Genomic DNA, 16180 nt, shown 5'->3' on the forward strand with positions numbered 1-16180 from the left:
TGATTGCTTTCACAATACGTAGGTCTCAGTGCTCTGAGGCCATTTGGAGCTGATCCTCACTGGAATCTAAAAAGCTAGTGTATCTGTTGTCTCTCTGGTAGGACTCGGATAGCCACAGAGGTCTATGGAGCAGGCTGGGAAGGCAGTTGCTTGTGTGGCCAAGGCAACTGGTGTCAGGGAGATAAGCTACAGAGCGTACAGACAAGACTACTAAAGACAGGTGCCTCACACGCCTGGGTACTCTTGGGAAGTGTGTCAGCAGGTATTTACTTCTCTTCCCTTGCAGCCCCTTTCTCTCCTGCTAGATACCTAAAGCATGGTGCATTACCTGGTCCTTGTATTGTTCCGCTTGCTTCCTTTCATCTTCCACCTGTAGCAAGACCTCTTTCAGCTTCTTGTCCTTCTGGCGCAACGTCTTGGCAGCAGCTTGCTTCTCTCTGCAAAGGGCAGCATGACACTTATTGATCTGGAAAATGGATAATTCTTGGGCGCACATAGCTTGTGGAAAAAAAAGAACCAGTGATCTTCATATTAAAAGTCTTCCTCAGAATAATGCTATTGGCTTCTGTAAAAATTGAAGGAAGCAGCAGCTTCTTCCATGGGTCAATTCATCATGCACCTGTCCTGTGTGTTTTCCAGATAAAAAAGCTGGGCGAGTTTACCTTTATCTTTGTATAACCGACTGCCACATTTCTAATGATTGGAGGCTTGTTTTGTTCTTACTAGTTATTTACTAATTTTCTGCTTATAGCCAAACCCTGCTTCTTTAGTCAGTGAATAAAAATAGGGAACTGCGAGAACATTTTTGGGGAAAAGGACAGAATACTTTGCCCTCCTCCCAAGTGGCAGGTGCAGAGCAAATGAACAGCACAGCTCTACTCCAGCTCATAGCTTGCTACATCTTCTCCCTGCAGGATTATGATCCAGAAGATCTACACCTTCTACTGAGCCACAGTCTATATCCCTGCTGGCCTGTTCACAATCTACTCCCCTCACTTCCTTTATTCCCACTGCAGATCTTGGCTTCAGAGTATGCAAGAGAAGCAGTGTTGGCCCAGAGCTGTTTGTGTCATTTCTACCTTGATCTAGGCCTCCTGCTGCCATGGAATGGAGGCCTTTAACACCTCACTTGTGTGGGCCTTTTGCAATAGGCTGTGTCTACACTTCTACGTTTAAAGCACAACTGTGGCAGTGCTCTCTGCCACTTTAGGAAGACCACCTCCATAAGGAGAGTTGCTAACCGCTCGGGGAGCCTGTTTACACCCTGGTGTGAGAAAGTTACAGTGTGGACAAGCCCTTAATGGGTTAGCTAAGAAAGAGAGCTAAGAAAGACAGTAGCCTGGTTTCTTATGGGCTATTGACAATGTGCTGGGTATTCTCAAATATTTACTTGGAATAAGTATCAGAGGGGTAGCTGTGTTAGTCTGAATCTGCAAAAGCGACGAGGAGTCCTGTGGCACCTTATAGACTAACTGAAGTGTAGGAGCATAAGCTTTCGTGGGCAAAGACCCACTTCGTCAGATGCATGTAGTGGAAATTTCCAGAGGCAGGAATAAATATGCAGGCCAGGATCAGGCTGGAGATGACCAGGTGGATCCAATCAAGGAGGATGAGGCCCACCTCTAGCAGCTGATCTGGAGGTGTGAATTCCAAGAGAGCAGAAGCTGCTTTTGTAGTTAGCAAGCCATTCACAGTCTTTGTTTAATCCAGAGTTGATTGTGTCAAACTTAAAGATGAACTGTAGCTCAGCAGTTTCTCTTTGAAGTCTGGTCCTGAAGTTTTTTTGCTGCAGGATGGCTACTGCAGCAAAAAAACTTCAGGACCAGACTTCAAAGAGAAACTGCTGAGCTACAGTTCATCTTTAAGTTTGACACAATCAACTCTGGATTAAACAAAGACTGTGAATGGCTCGCTAACTACAAAAGCAGCTTCTGCTCTCTTGGAATTCACACCTCCAGATCAGCTGCTAGAGGTGGGCCTCATCCTCCTTGATTGGATCCACCTGGTCATCTCCAGCCTGATCCTGGCCTGCATATTTATTCCTGCCTCTGGAAATTTCCACTACATGCATCTGACGAAGTGGGTCTTTGCCCACGAAAGCTTATGCTCCTACACTTCAGTTAGTCTATAAGGTGCCACAGGACTCCTCGTCGCTTTTACTTGGAATAATTACAGCTCTCAGAATAACATTAGTGTCTGAAATAACAGCTGCAGTGAGAGAACTAGGAGTTTTGGCCTGATGCAGGCCCCACCAGCGCTCAAGAAGTAGTAAATGCAGCTGAGAGTCCAAAATGACAACTGTGCAGAGACCCACACAGCTGTCCACAAAGCTGGACAGTTTGGCAGCTAGTGGGCTGTTCTGCCTTGGAGGTGCAAGGATGATAATTGCTGCATGTGCACATGTGACCTGAAATCATGCCCAGGTGCATGCCTAATGGGCCAAGTCCAGCCCCTGCCAGAATAAATGGACCAGACCATGGTGTATTGAGGTTGAAGGAATCTTTCCCTTTGTCCCCAAATTGCAGATTGCTGCTCCCTCCACCTGCTCACATGCTATCCTTCGTCAGTAGTAGCTCAGGCCATAATGCATCCCCTTTGTAGACTGGGGAGAGAAGGGATGAGGGAAATAAAACCAAGTAGTCATGCATCCTGTCAGGCAGAGAACTCCCTTGGAGCTCATTACCATGCTAAACAGCTTTGCAGAATTTGCTGTACTGTCGGGGGAGTCAGGATCTGGCTCAAAAGAAGAAGACTAGCACTAATGAAATGGCCCTACTGACAGTATAAGATATAAAGGAAGGCAAACCAATAGGTTTCTACAGAAACTGCTCTGAAGACCTAGAGAATAAGATCCCTCATCTAGGTTTTTTTGGTAAGCCTATAGAATTCTACAGCAGGGCAAACTATTCTAGAAGACTTTTGAATAATAAATTCTTCCTAAAGCAGGCGCTGTGCAAGCTTTTGGCATGAACCAGTCATTTTCCCAAGAAACACTGCTTTGTGTGTGAGCCTCTTTATCCAACTCTTTAGTACTTTGTGTTGTATTGTGCTTCCAGATACAAGGATTACCTCTATTTAAAACACAATAAAAAAGATGTCAAAAAATATAAAATTATTGAAAAAGTCATAGGAGTTGTAAGATCCAGTACTTTTTCATTGTGTGAAAAATGCCACTAATAGAATCTTGAAAAACCTTTAGTTTTTTAGTATTTCATGTATTAAAACAAGGGTAGTCGATAGGATTACTGTAGGCCAAACCTGGACTGCTAGACATTATTCAATGGACAGTGAAATCTTTTTATTTACTTATTCTTACCATTATTATTGTTGCTTTTGTATTATTTTCTCTGGAGTCTGGACTTTTGCCTATACCATAACCAAGAAATTTGGACCTTGACAAAAATAAGTGATTACCTGTATATTAGAATCCCTAAATAAAAGGGTAGCTTTACCGCTGGAGGGCTGAGTTGCAGTGTCCAAGTACCTGGATTCCTGTTCCACTTGCTCCTCAAGCTGAGCTATTTTGGCCTCCAGAGAAGCAATTGTAGCCTTGAACTTGGACTTCACAGATCCCTCCATTTCCTGCAGTTTAACCTTCAGCTCTTTGTTCTGCCTCTCGAGTTGCTGCCGAGCGCTCTCATTCTTCTGTGCCGCAGTGCGCTCTGTTACCAATTCATTATTCAGCTGCTCTGACTAAAATATGTGGGAAGAGCAAACTTTAAAATCTTAGAGCTGTTACCTTGGGAAAAGGGAGTTAGGTCAATTTAATATATATAAAAAAAGAAATCTCTTTCTGGGAACTCTGAAGGTGTGACCAAAACCAAACATGCGCACTTGGTGGGGTACAGACACCCTCACACCCGCATTAATAATACACATGCTCACATGTACATCCAACTCCCTTCTTATTTATAGGAGCACTCAAATGGACAGTACCTGCTGTACCGCTTTCCTGAAGCGATCACTCATTGCCTCCATATTACCTTGTTCCTCTTCTAGTTCTTCCTCCAATTGGGAGATTCTAGCTTCCAGACGACGTTTCTCGTCCTGAAGGCTAGTCCTGCAAGTTTGAATTTGTAAAGCATGTTGGTTTTGGTTCTGAGCAGTTGACCGTGTCTCGCAACACAAAGAAAGCTGCTGATGACTCATGGAAAACCTGTATGTGTTCTTGACATGAGTGTGCCTACATTGCCATCTTATTTGTGTTACTAGTGACCTCACCTGTCCCTCGCTGCTGGCCTTCATATCTATGAGTCACTTGTAAGTAGTCCCATTGATTTTAATGTAATTTGCACATGTTTGTAGCTAAACATATGAGGCAAAGTTGGAGCTATAAATTGCTTTCCAAGACAGAAACATTGGCTACTCAGAGGTATTTAGCAAGGCTTTGATACACTTGAAAATAATTGTCAATTCTTACCTCCCAGAAGCAGCACTTGCGAGTTCTTCAGCCAGTTCCTCTTTCTCCAGATCAGCATGTTTGCGGGCTCTTTCTGCAGCTGCCAGATCCTAGGAGAAATAGACAGCCATTGTATTAAAGAAATGAAGTGGGTTAAACAAAATTCAGTCCAACCATTTAGTCCTATGGCATAAGAGACTGATTAGCCATCACTGTCTTTTTAAGCCCAACCTATGTCAAACATTTCTGTCACCAGAATATTAATTTAGGAGTCTATAGTCATAGACAAATGAAACAAAAATATGCATTATCCAACTCTTCAGCTTTTTGTGTTTTATTATGCTTCCAGATGCAAGGATTATATCCATTTAAAACACAATAAAAAGATGCCAAGAGTATACAAATATTGAAAAAATCATAGGGGACTGTAAGATCCAGTATTCTTTTCTTTTTCATTGTGTGAAAATAGCTTCTTAACAGCTAAATAGTTTTAAAGGAAGCTCTTGGTGCTCAGCATTTCCAAGCACTTTGGGTACATTTCAATGGATGTCAAGTGTCCTAAATACCTTCAAAGATTGAGGATGTTTTTACCGTGGTCCACAGAACCTGCTATAAGAGATTCTGACTATAGCTTTCTCTGCACTTCAGCCAATATCATTTTTTAAGGTATTTTGGCTCGCTCGGGGACAACTCTGTTTTATTCCTGAAGATGCTGTGCAATCCACATTTCATTACTCTCTAAAGGCAAGTCTACTCTACACGGAAGATTGACACTGCTCTGGTCGATCTTCCAGGGTTTGATTTAGCAGGTCTAGTATAGACCCTCTAGATTGAACTCAGAGGGTGCCATTGTTGGCACCAGTACTCCTGCTCCTCATGAGGCGTAGGGGAAGTCAACAAGAGCATTTGTTCCCATCAGCTTTCCACTGTGTGGACGGCACAGAAACACAATGTAAGATACATTGACTTCAGCTGCGTATTTTACATAGCTGGAGTTGCATATCTTACTTCAGCCTTCCCATGTAGTAAAGACCAGACCTAATTCACGCTTCACCTCTTGCAGCTGCATAAGTTCTGCTTCCAGGTTCTTGGCTTTTTTCTCATTTTCTCTGGCTGTAGCAAATATCTCCTCTCTTGAGGCCCGGGCATCATCAAGCTCTCGTTGGAAGTCCTTCATCTGGCCCTGGTTTCAGACAGTTAAAAAGAAAAGGGATTTCTGTTGGTCTGTATTCATCATGGTTTTGTTGAAAATAAAATTGGACAAAAAACTCAAAACAAATACTAAATACCATGCAATTACAAACTGTCCATGTGGACCCTTCTGCCAAGCACTAGAAGTCCCACAATGCACTTTGATCTACTCTGCTTTGAAACCTGAGTTGGTCAATACACCCTATGGAACTTTTAGTTCACCCAGATAGTTAGTATTCTGCAAACTAGCGTGCTACAGATTTATACCCCAGCTTGCTGCGCACCAACTCACCATGTAGACAGTCCCTTAGTGTGTTTGAGTAATAGTTGGCTTGTCAAGTGTCAGTCCTGCCCTAGATCACTGATCACTATAGAATGTCTTTGAAAACTGGCTACTATTGATGCAAGTGCAAATGTGATAGCTGGTTTTTCAGAAATACACAGTGCTGTTTCCATGTCTTGGAAAGTTATGTTTGAGCCCTATAAATACATCTGGCCTTTTTTGCCTCACCTCTGTGATGGAGCCCTTAAGATTTCATTCACACAGAGATGCCAATATCACATCAGCATTGATCACGTAGTTAAGGAGACTCCGTCCTTTATGAAACATGAGATTTTTCACTCTCTAGGCTAGCAATCTCAAGGTCTTTCAAATTACATCAACAAAGCATTTTTGGATCTGGAGTTTTGGTTCAAACCCCTTTCTAATGTTATATCTATTTAGTATTGATATCTAATTTCCACTTGCTGTTAAAAATCACATCCCGGGCTCAACGTAAAACTATTCAGTCTAAGAGCTACAAACCTGTAGTTTACGAAGTTGCTTAATAGCTTCTTCCCGAGCTTTATTAGCAGAGTCAACTTGACCTTCTAGATCCTTAATGTCAACTTCTAATTTCTTTTTAGCTGCAGCTGCCAGGCCACGTTGCTTACGCTCATCTTCCAGTTCTGTTTCATACTCATTAAGCTAAACGATAATAAAGAAAGTTTTGTTGACAATTATTAATACTCTTTAGCACACTAAGACAGACTTTACTTACACCCAGCTTGTATATGCCATGGTGTCCTAGGGATTTGCTGACAGGTAATAAAAGCTCTACCAGTTACAATACTACTGGCTGCTGAAATAAATTTTTAAATTCTGGAGTTTGGTGTGGTAAAAGACCAAAGTTTGATTCTGTCCTGCAGTACAGTTGGTGAAAAATATTTGTGTTTGCAGCCACATCATCTATACTAACAGGTTCTGTAGTGTTTGTTTTCCTTTCCAAAATTTTTGGATCAGTTTGTTGTCATTAATGACAGGTATTATACTACTTGCACTGAAAGCACAGGGAACATTTTAGCCATTATGTCAGAGTTGTTAATTCAGGTGATTTTCACTAAATGGACCCCACTGTTAAATCACTATATCTGCTTACAGTCACATTCCTTATAGTGAAATAACCATAAGTCACAACACTGTACTGCAGCTTATTTTTTAAAAACAATGCAAAATGTTCCATATAATTTTTATTCGGCCAACCAAAATTATTTGGTTCTTCTTATCCTGAAGCACTTACCAATAATGGCATAAGCCGGGGATTTGCAGTTGATTTGAGTAAGCATTTATAGTGTGACTGATAATGAATTGTACCTGTTTAAGCAGCTGTCTCTTCTTCTCCTCATTTTGTTCATCTCGGGCTTGCAAGTCTCTTTCAAACTGTCCTTTTAGGGCCTGCATGTTAACCTCCAGTCTAAGCTTGGCATCTTCAGTAGCCTGCAGCTCATCCTCCAGCTCCTCTAACTGTGTCTTCATCTCCTCCACTTGTTGTTCCAGGGCACGTTTGGATTTCTCCAAATCATGGACCTTTCATGCAATGACAAATCAATAGAATGATTGCAATCTAAAAAGATATATTGCTGGAATGAGATCGTTCTGCATTTAGCATGCAACCAATTGGAATGTCTGAACTGTGGCAAGAGAATAGATTAAGTTTCAAGAGCACACGCCAAGAAGTGGCAAACTAGTATTTTATACTCTTATAAATCTATTTTAAAGGGCAAAATTCATCTTATTCATAGACTGAGGTCCTGCATACCAAATGTTATCACAGAATTTTTTTTTAGTCTAAACACCTACAATTGTAGAAACACCACTTTTGCGGTAGTGAAGTGATCATGCCATTAGAAGAAGAAACAGGAAGCAATATCCCCTTTCAAATTAAGTTAGCGGGGCTCCTTCTAATTTTATTTCCTTCTTAAACTCTACGATCAAATACAGACATGTCTCAGATGTCCTGTCGCAATTTTACTCTGTCAAGTCAGCTGTGGAAATTTCTTTTAGCTATAGTGGTAACTGTTAGCAAGATCAAAACTACTTAATAAATTCAGATTTACTGATTTTACAGCCTGGAAGTTGCTTAGTGGGCTAGCAAATACTTTTCAATCTCTGATTTAATTTTATCTTCTTTAAGAAAGGAAGCAAATAATCCTCTTCAAGATCAATAACTTGCTGTTGATCAGTAAAGTCAAGACTAAAGAAAGCTTGTAAGCATAATTCATTGCCGAGACTCTTATAGGACTGGATGCACGTGGAATTGCTCACGGAATTCTGCGTAAAGCTCCTGACATTGTTGAATGGATTTTATACTCTGAAGAACTCTTCACACTGAAAATGTAGATTGTTGTGTTATTCACTCTTAATTTAAGTGTTTATCCTTGGAATAGTTATACAGGATATATTTTGTGAGACTTACATTCTTGCCTACATCATCCTTGGAGCTAACTAGATCTTCCATTTCAGCTTTCAACAATTTGTTGGTTCTCTCCAGTTCTTCTTTGGCTTCCAATGCTTCCTCAAGAGCTCGGGCCAATGACAAAGCCTTTGTTTCTTTTTCTCTAGCTTCAGCTTCTGCTTTGTCCCTTTCATCTGCATATTTAGAAGAGATGGTTTTCTCTTCAGCTAGCATCTATAAATCAATAACATAAAATTCTCAGTTTGAACACACTCATTCTATTAATACAGAAAACAATTAAATGTAGGGTTTTCCATTGCATTAGTCTTGTCAATTATTATTGACTACAGAGAAAGGTCCCTGCATTCTGATGAACATATGAAGATACACAAATAACCACTGCACAAATAACCACTTCATAAAAAACTTAACCTCAATTTTTTTATAACAATGCTAATTCTCATCCAACAACTTACTCTCTCCACCTGTGACTCCCAGCAGAGTTAGGTTATAACATAAAGGGAATTAATCATACCTGATCAAACTTCTTCTGCTTTTTCTCCAGATTGGAGACCAGCTGACGTTGGTTGTCCAAGTCCATTACCAGATCATCCAGCTCCTGCTGGAGTCTGTTCTTGGTTTTTTCCAGTTTGTCATAAGAAGCAGCTTTTTCCTCAAACTGCTGCGTGAGCCCTTCAATTTCCTTCTGGAATTTCTTTTTGCCTTCCTCCATACTCTCTATTGTGCTGACATATTCTTGTAGCTTCTTCTTTGAGTCAGAAAGCTGAAATTTGAATTCAAGCAATGAAACAAGTCTTTATAGCACAGGCATTCTAATTTTGTACAACAGAGGGCTGCATATGACATCATTCAACGAAACGAGTGGTGTACACCTAACTCACTCAGTTAGGTGTACTGATAACTGAAACTGATAACAATCATTCATCTTCAACACCATGAGGCAGCCTACTAGGCCCATTGCTCCAGACTCCATCTTGAGGTGAGTGATCTTGCACTCAGGGGTAGCCAGTAGTGCTGTGGTCACACTCTTCAATGCATTAAAGAAGAGGGTGGCTATTGCCTGCCTTGTAGAATTCCACAGGCTACAGTTGGCCTACAGCTCACACACTTGTTGCTTCTGTTCTAGCAACAATAGTTCGTTGGCAAACGTACAAGAATAACTGCAGATCTGAACTCTGTGGACCTATTGTAAAGACTCAGCACCAGAGCTAAGGTTTTAACTGTGCCACTGTACCTGTATTGTCAACGTCGAAATATGTCGCTCTAGGTTTTGTTTTGCTTCTGCTTCTTCCTCCAACTGTTCTTGCAGGCTGTGATTTTCCTCTTCTAGCTGGCGAAACTTGGTAGTTACATTTAGTTTCTGCCGAGTTTCTTCCTGAAGGAGCTCCTACAGAGAGCATCATAACCAAACATGGTCATTTTCAGTTATTTTTCAGAATGTTTTATACAGGCAAGGTTATACTGATGGGAGGCCTACCTGTGTATCCTGTAGCTGAGATCCCAAGCTTGCAACATCCTTAGTGAGTTTGATTGTCTTGGTTTCTGCTTCACTGAGCAGACCGGTAACATTTTCAATTTCAACCTAAAGAGAAATCACATTGAATTGTTTCAGTCATTTTGTAGAGCTTCTATTTGCTCTTTCTCAACTATATTCGAGGCAGGACCAGAATGGACTCTTGAAGTACAGTTTGTAATTCAACGCCAGGGGACAACTAGCTCCTGTGCTTCTGAATCACATCTAGAACCCTACAAGAAGCCTATTTTCCAGTTCAGGTGCAACTCACGATGGCAAAAATAATGTCAGAACACTAGATATTGCCACAGTTTTACTAAGAGAGTTTGTGAGATTTCAGGGCTATGGAACCAATGTACAACTGTCAGACATGTTTGGGGGGGAGGTTTCTGGGAATTCTGTCACAGGCAGCTTTATTGGACTTCCCTTTGTCCAGTATTGCTGAGAACAGCTCCATGCAAAGGATGCCTCGCTTTTGTGCCACAATCTCTCTGTCAGACTCCCAAGCTGACTCCCAAGCTATATCCAATGGAATGCAACTCGTAACAAAGGAATTGATTCTGAAATGTTGGTTTTCAAAACTATATTGTGTTTCCACAGGTTTTTACTCATAACATGCTAAGAAAATTCCGCACCCCTTCCTGCCCTGCACTTGAGAAGTTAACAGTTCTTGGGAATGGGCATTTAGTAAGAAGTGAATAATGGTCTGTACTAGCAACACCACTATGTAGGACTCCGAGTATGCCAGTCACTAATTAGCCTACTGAGCCTCTCAGGTCACCGAAGAAGGTATTTCTTACCTGTAACTTATGGACTTTTTCATTGAGTTCCACCCGGACGCGTTCTCCATCAGTGTATTTGGATTGTAGCTCCTGAAGCTGTACTTCCAGTTTCTTCTTTTTGTGCTCCACCTCTTGTTTGGCCTGATTTAGTGACCTGATTTCAGTACTCAGGTCAGCATTTTCTTTCTCTAGTGTCTGTTTGGTCTTGTCCAAGTTCGCTTTGGCCTGAATGCGTAAGGCAAAGAAAAATACATTGAGCAAAAGAACTCCACAATGTCTAATAGATAAACCCATTGTCCAGGTACTGGTTTTCCATTTACCCGTTTAAATTGCTCCAGCTGCTCCGTGAGCTCTTCCACAGCCTGCGTATGCTTTTGCCTCATCTCCTGGACCTGGGCTTCATGAGTTTGAGTTTCTTCCTCCAGAGCTCTCTTCAGCACTGTGACCTCCTGTTCCCGCTTCGCTCTGGAAAGCAATGCACTCATGAATGGAACTGCTAGCAGACAATCCAATCGCAGAGAAAATCGTGTTATTGCACAGCTGTGCGATAATAAATAATACCGTCAACAGCAGCACTTTTATAGTAGCCCCTTAAAATGACGATCTAAGTAAGTTGTGTGTCCAGTTCTGTGCAGGGTAACAATGTCACAGCCCAGGTAAGAATCCAAGAGTCATTTGCACTAGGGCTTGTCCTTAGAGCTCACATTGTTCCAGATGTGCAGCTCACTAGATAAGTCTTATACGATATTTACTGAAATAGTGCTTTCTGATTGTGTGTGTTTTATAGTGAGTTTTTAGCTACGTTTATTTTTCTACCACGTGCTAGATCTTTATACCTGAGTTCCTGTTGTGTAGCTGTGCTATCCAAGGTATCTTCAAGCTCTGTTTTCAGGGCCTCCAGCTCTTCACTCAGGTCTCGCTTTTGTTTTTCTGCTTTGTTTCTTGCTGCTCTCTCAGAATCCAAGTCTTCCTGGAGATCAGAGATGTGACCTTCCAGCTCTCGGATTTTTTTGAGGGCATTATTCTTCTGAGCTATTTCGTCTTCAAGCCTGGACAAAAAAAAAAGTAAGGTAAATATAAAAAATGTTCATCTGACTCCTTGGTACTAACTCTTAGCAGCTAGTTACAAAGTGTGTGGAGTTGTTGGGAGCTGGTGACTTCAATCTAAATATCCTAAATGAATTCATGCTGTGGTTGTTTTAATGTTACTAGGAGGTATAATTAATCCATGTCAGATAATATATAAAGTAACATGATAACTTATGTAAGTATAACATGAACTGTGCATTTAAAGGTGGTTTTCTGAATGACCTAATTTTTGCTCCTTTTGAAATATATAGGGGTTTTATCATTGGCCTTAGTGTGAACAGAATTAGGCCAACTCCCAGAGTTTTTGAAAATCCCATCCTAAATATATGTTTGAGAGTATGTGCTAGGCTCCGTGTTTAGCTCATTGCACAGACAGACCTAACCAGTTGAGAGAGAGAATGACCAAAGTAGAGGTGAAGTCTTCATCTCTTGGATGACATAGACAATTGGGAGGATCACTGGTATCTGCAGAATAAGGCTTTCTCAACTGTTGTACATGTAAGAAACTGGGCCCCCAATGTAGGAAAAAGATATGAAGGGAAATGAAGGGAAAATGATTGTTGCATCTATATGGAGAGACAGTATCCCAGAAGATATTGATGTATAGAAGGATCTTGCTGCTTCATGGGGGCTTCATGGTCAGGTCTAGGACTGACATTTCACATGGCCTGTGGCCTATTTAAGTCTTTGGAAACCTTCCTTATTCATTTTAATGGTTTAGGATCAGTGGCAAACGTGCAATAATTTGCAGTATATTTTGTCTGTAACCTGCACTTTTTGCTTCTCATCTGTGATATGGTGGCACCCAAAAGGAGTAATGACCACTAGGAAGAAGAGATGTCTCAGAAGTCTAGATATAAATCAATTTTAATCACCAATGCAATTAATTTTTAGCATGCTAGGTTTAGAGAAGGGGGAGGACCATCAGTGGGCTCAGAGTACAGAGATCTGATTCAGAGCTGAACTGCCTCAAAGTGTAGGATGGGGCTGGATGTGTGTGTTCAGGGATGGGTTTCTCCATGTCCAGATCTGGAGGTTCAGCTCAGGCCCTTCTGTGGGTAGGTGTTGGGTACCTGGCAAGAGCAGCCTGCAGCTCTTCCTCCTTTTTGGCCAGCTGCATCTTTAGTTCAGCAATCTGCGCCTGCAGGTCTGCAATCTGCTCATGCAGGTCACTGGCATCTCCCTCCAGCTTCCTCTTCGTTTTCTCCAGTTCTTGTCTGCTCTTCTCTTCTTTCTTTAGTCGCACTGAAAAAATAAGGATTCTTGTCAGGAGAGTGAGTCAGCCCAAGAAATTCCCAAAGGGACCTTGAACAGAGGTACATATACATGGAAAAGCAGAGAGTAAAACCATTGGAATTACACACAGAATTACAAGTCGTAAATTTCTTTTCGTACTGATGCGTTAGCGACTTGCTACCGGCACATGAATTTCAATTTCTGTCCATCCATACTGTGGAGCACTGCTTTTCCCATGTTTTCTTTCTTGTGCTGATTTTATAACCAAATAGGGACCTCTGTTCTGCCGCTGCATTTTTCCCATCCCATGGTTTTTGTAGGTTGGATTCATTCTCCAAGAAACACAAATGAAATTGTTCTTTTCTTTGCCTTTGACTGGCTTGGATTAAAAAAATTGTAAGAAATGAAAGCCTATGTTTCTAATAAATATTGTAATACTTGGTTCTAATTGGCCCTGGAATACTGAATCTGACAAATGACAATTAAAATTATATTTGTGCCTATTGGGACTCCATGACTGTCATTAAAAATAAAATTTACTTGGTAATTACTATAAAATTTCTTGTTCCAGCATTTCAGAAAACTTACATGGTAAATGGAGTTTTTTAAAATGCATGTCAAATGAACAATAGATAAAAAAACCACCTTTGGTTTACATTACCTTCCAGTTCTGAAATCATTGATTCATGTTTGTTTTTCAGCTTTGTAAGATTTTTGGCTTTTTCTTCTTCTTCTGCAAGATTTGTTGTTAAATCACTTATTCTCTCTTCAAGAAGTTTTCTTTCCTTAAGAAAAGTTTTCATGTATAGTTTGAATATATATTATTTGTGCTCATGAAATGCCAATGTACATGCTAAAAAATAAATTAGTCTTTCGGAATGCCACGTTTCCTGACGGTGTCATGCAGCACTTAGGGTATGTCTACACTACAGAGCTAATTTGAAATAAGAGCCCTTATTTCGAATTAACTGTAATAGTTGTCTACACATACAAACCGCTATTTCGAAATTAATTCAAAATAGCGGAGCACTTATTTTGAATTAAGTAAATCTCATTCTACAAGGAATAACGTCTAATTCAAAATAGCTAATTCGAAATAAGTGCTGTGTAGTCACTTAATTCGAAATAGGGGGCCTCTAGCCCTTCCCAGGGAGCCCTGGTGGCCACTCTGGGCACAACCAGGAAAACTTACTCTCCTCTCCTCCAGCCCTGGAGCCATTAAAGGGGTAGACCATGGCCACAGTGCCTGTGCCAGCTCCAAGCCTGCCAGTCCAGAGCCAGCAGGGCCCCTGATCCAGTAGCCCCAAAACATGAGCCAGCAAGCCTCTGGCAGCCAGCCCTCCACCGCTCCCCGGGAGCAGTCTGCCAGCTCCTAGGAGCCTGACAGGGGCTGGAGAAGGCAGGTGCCTTCCCGTTCCAGGGTGGAGATCATGGAGCTTATTCAGGTGTGGGGGGGATTACCCCAACTTCCCTGATCTTAGCCCTAGATGGAGGAACACGGCTGTCTATGGTAGGATAGCTGCCAGTCTGGCCACCAAAGGCCACATGAGAACCCAGAAGCAGGTTTGCATGAAAGTCAGGTTGGTCCAGCGAGACCCCTAAACCTGAGCCCTGAGCTTCCCCTCCCCCTTCTTCCCCTTGCTTCCCCCTTTCAGCTCCCTCCTCCCAGGTTTCCCCCTCCCCTCTCCCACCTTCTCTCTTCCCCCTCCCACCTTCTCTTCCCAGTCTCTCCAGAGGCTCATCTCTCCCCCCCCCCCCCCAGTTTTGTTCAATAAACTTAGTTTCTATTTTTGAACATACGTGTCTTTTATTTGACATCAGGAAGGGGGGCTAGGGAGGGGTAAGTGGAAGGACATGAGGGAGGAATGAGGCACGAGCCCCCGGTGGGGAGGACTAGGGAGGCTCTGAGGGCTCCTTGTGGTGGACACTCTCCCTCAGAGCCTCCTGGATCCTGACAGCTCCCTGATAGACCCTTGAATGGCAGCCTGCAGCAAGTGCAGCCGGGCTGATGCCAATGACCCCATGAGACACATCGGGGTGCCCAGGGGTGTAGCTGAGTGCTGTGGTGTCCCGAGTACGGGCACTCAGGGCACTCCAAGACAGGACTGCTTTGCTGTCCCTCATTGAGGTAGACAAGCAAGCAAGGAACCCTGAGAACTATCTGTCTGGGGTGGGGGGTCGGGTCCCTTTAAGCAAGGAGCTCAGTTAGCCTCAGGCAGCAGTCCCACACACTCAAGTCCTAACCTGATGCCATGCCAGCACTGGTTCCGGCCAGCCTTAACTTCGGTTCAGGGTCCACTCAGTGTGGACATGCTATTTTGAAATAGTAAAACGCTGTTTTGAAATAGTTTTTGTGTCTAGATGTGTTATTTCAATTTAGCTTAATTTGAATTAACTATTTCGAATTAAGTTAATTTGAAATAGTGCTGTAGTGTAGACATACCCTTAGAGAGGAAGTAGAAACTGGTGGATGCTTTCTATGGGTATGTCTACATTAAAGAGAAGATCAAAGCTGCTGCCCTGATCTTCCAGGGTTTGAGAGAGCAGGTCTAGTGGAGACATGCTAATTCGAACTTAGAGAGGCACTCCAGTTGATGCCGGTAGTTCTGCTTCCATCAAGAGTAAGGGAATTCGAAGGAAGAATATTCTTCCTTTGACTTCCTGCAGTGTGGACAGCGCCAAAAGTCAAGTTAAGGTACTCCAGCTTCAGCTATGCAATTATCGTACTGAAGTTGCGTATCTTAATTCAACCTTATACAATAGTGTAGCTATACCCTATACAGGGCTGGCCTTACCATGAGGTGAACTGAGGCGGCCGCCTCAGGTGCCAGACTCTGAGGAGCGGGAGGGGCACCATTAGGACCCAGAGTATAGAAAATTGTCTACTGCTGGTGCATATGTATTCTCTCTGCAGTATGATGAGAGGAGTAGAACAGGAACAAGGCAGAATTGAGACCTTTCAAAGTTTTGGCCCAAGCAATGCAGCATGGGGGCATCATTTGAGCTCCCCACCTAAGGTGCCAAAATATTTTGAGCTGGCCCTGACCCTATGAGATTAACTGGACTATTAGGTTCTTTGTATCCACTCTGAGATGACTAATAAGCACTTGGTCTCCGATTCAGGATAGCATTTTAACATGTGCATACTTCATGGCTGTGTCTACACTGGGCCACTTATTCCGGAAAAACAACCGCTTTTCCGGAATAACTTGCCAGTTGTCTACACTGTTTGCTT

General features: G+C 42.2%; 1 protein-coding gene across 4 annotated transcripts in view; it reads right to left on the reverse strand.

The window, feature by feature from the left end:
- Positions 1–16180, reverse strand: part of MYH11 (myosin heavy chain 11) — a 112213-nt gene that overhangs the window by 10029 nt on the left and 86004 nt on the right. For all 4 annotated transcript variants that reach the window (XM_075899365.1, XM_006119591.4, XM_075899364.1 and 1 more), the window contains 16 exons: positions 13607–13730; positions 12783–12954; positions 11457–11669; positions 10941–11085; positions 10639–10845; positions 9803–9907; positions 9560–9712; positions 8840–9088; positions 8326–8538; positions 7224–7436; positions 6396–6557; positions 5454–5582; positions 4421–4509; positions 3937–4060; positions 3485–3693; positions 329–437 (listed from right to left, as the gene is read on the reverse strand). In XM_075899365.1, coding sequence (XP_075755480.1) covers positions 329–437; positions 3485–3693; positions 3937–4060; positions 4421–4509; positions 5454–5582; positions 6396–6557; positions 7224–7436; positions 8326–8538; positions 8840–9088; positions 9560–9712; positions 9803–9907; positions 10639–10845; positions 10941–11085; positions 11457–11669; positions 12783–12954; positions 13607–13730 — 2616 coding nt within the window. The remainder of the gene's footprint in view (positions 1–328; positions 438–3484; positions 3694–3936; positions 4061–4420; positions 4510–5453; positions 5583–6395; positions 6558–7223; positions 7437–8325; positions 8539–8839; positions 9089–9559; positions 9713–9802; positions 9908–10638; positions 10846–10940; positions 11086–11456; positions 11670–12782; positions 12955–13606; positions 13731–16180) is intronic.

This window comes from Pelodiscus sinensis, chromosome 16 (assembly GCF_049634645.1).
Source record: "Pelodiscus sinensis isolate JC-2024 chromosome 16, ASM4963464v1, whole genome shotgun sequence".
NCBI lineage: Eukaryota > Metazoa > Chordata > Testudines > Trionychidae > Pelodiscus > Pelodiscus sinensis.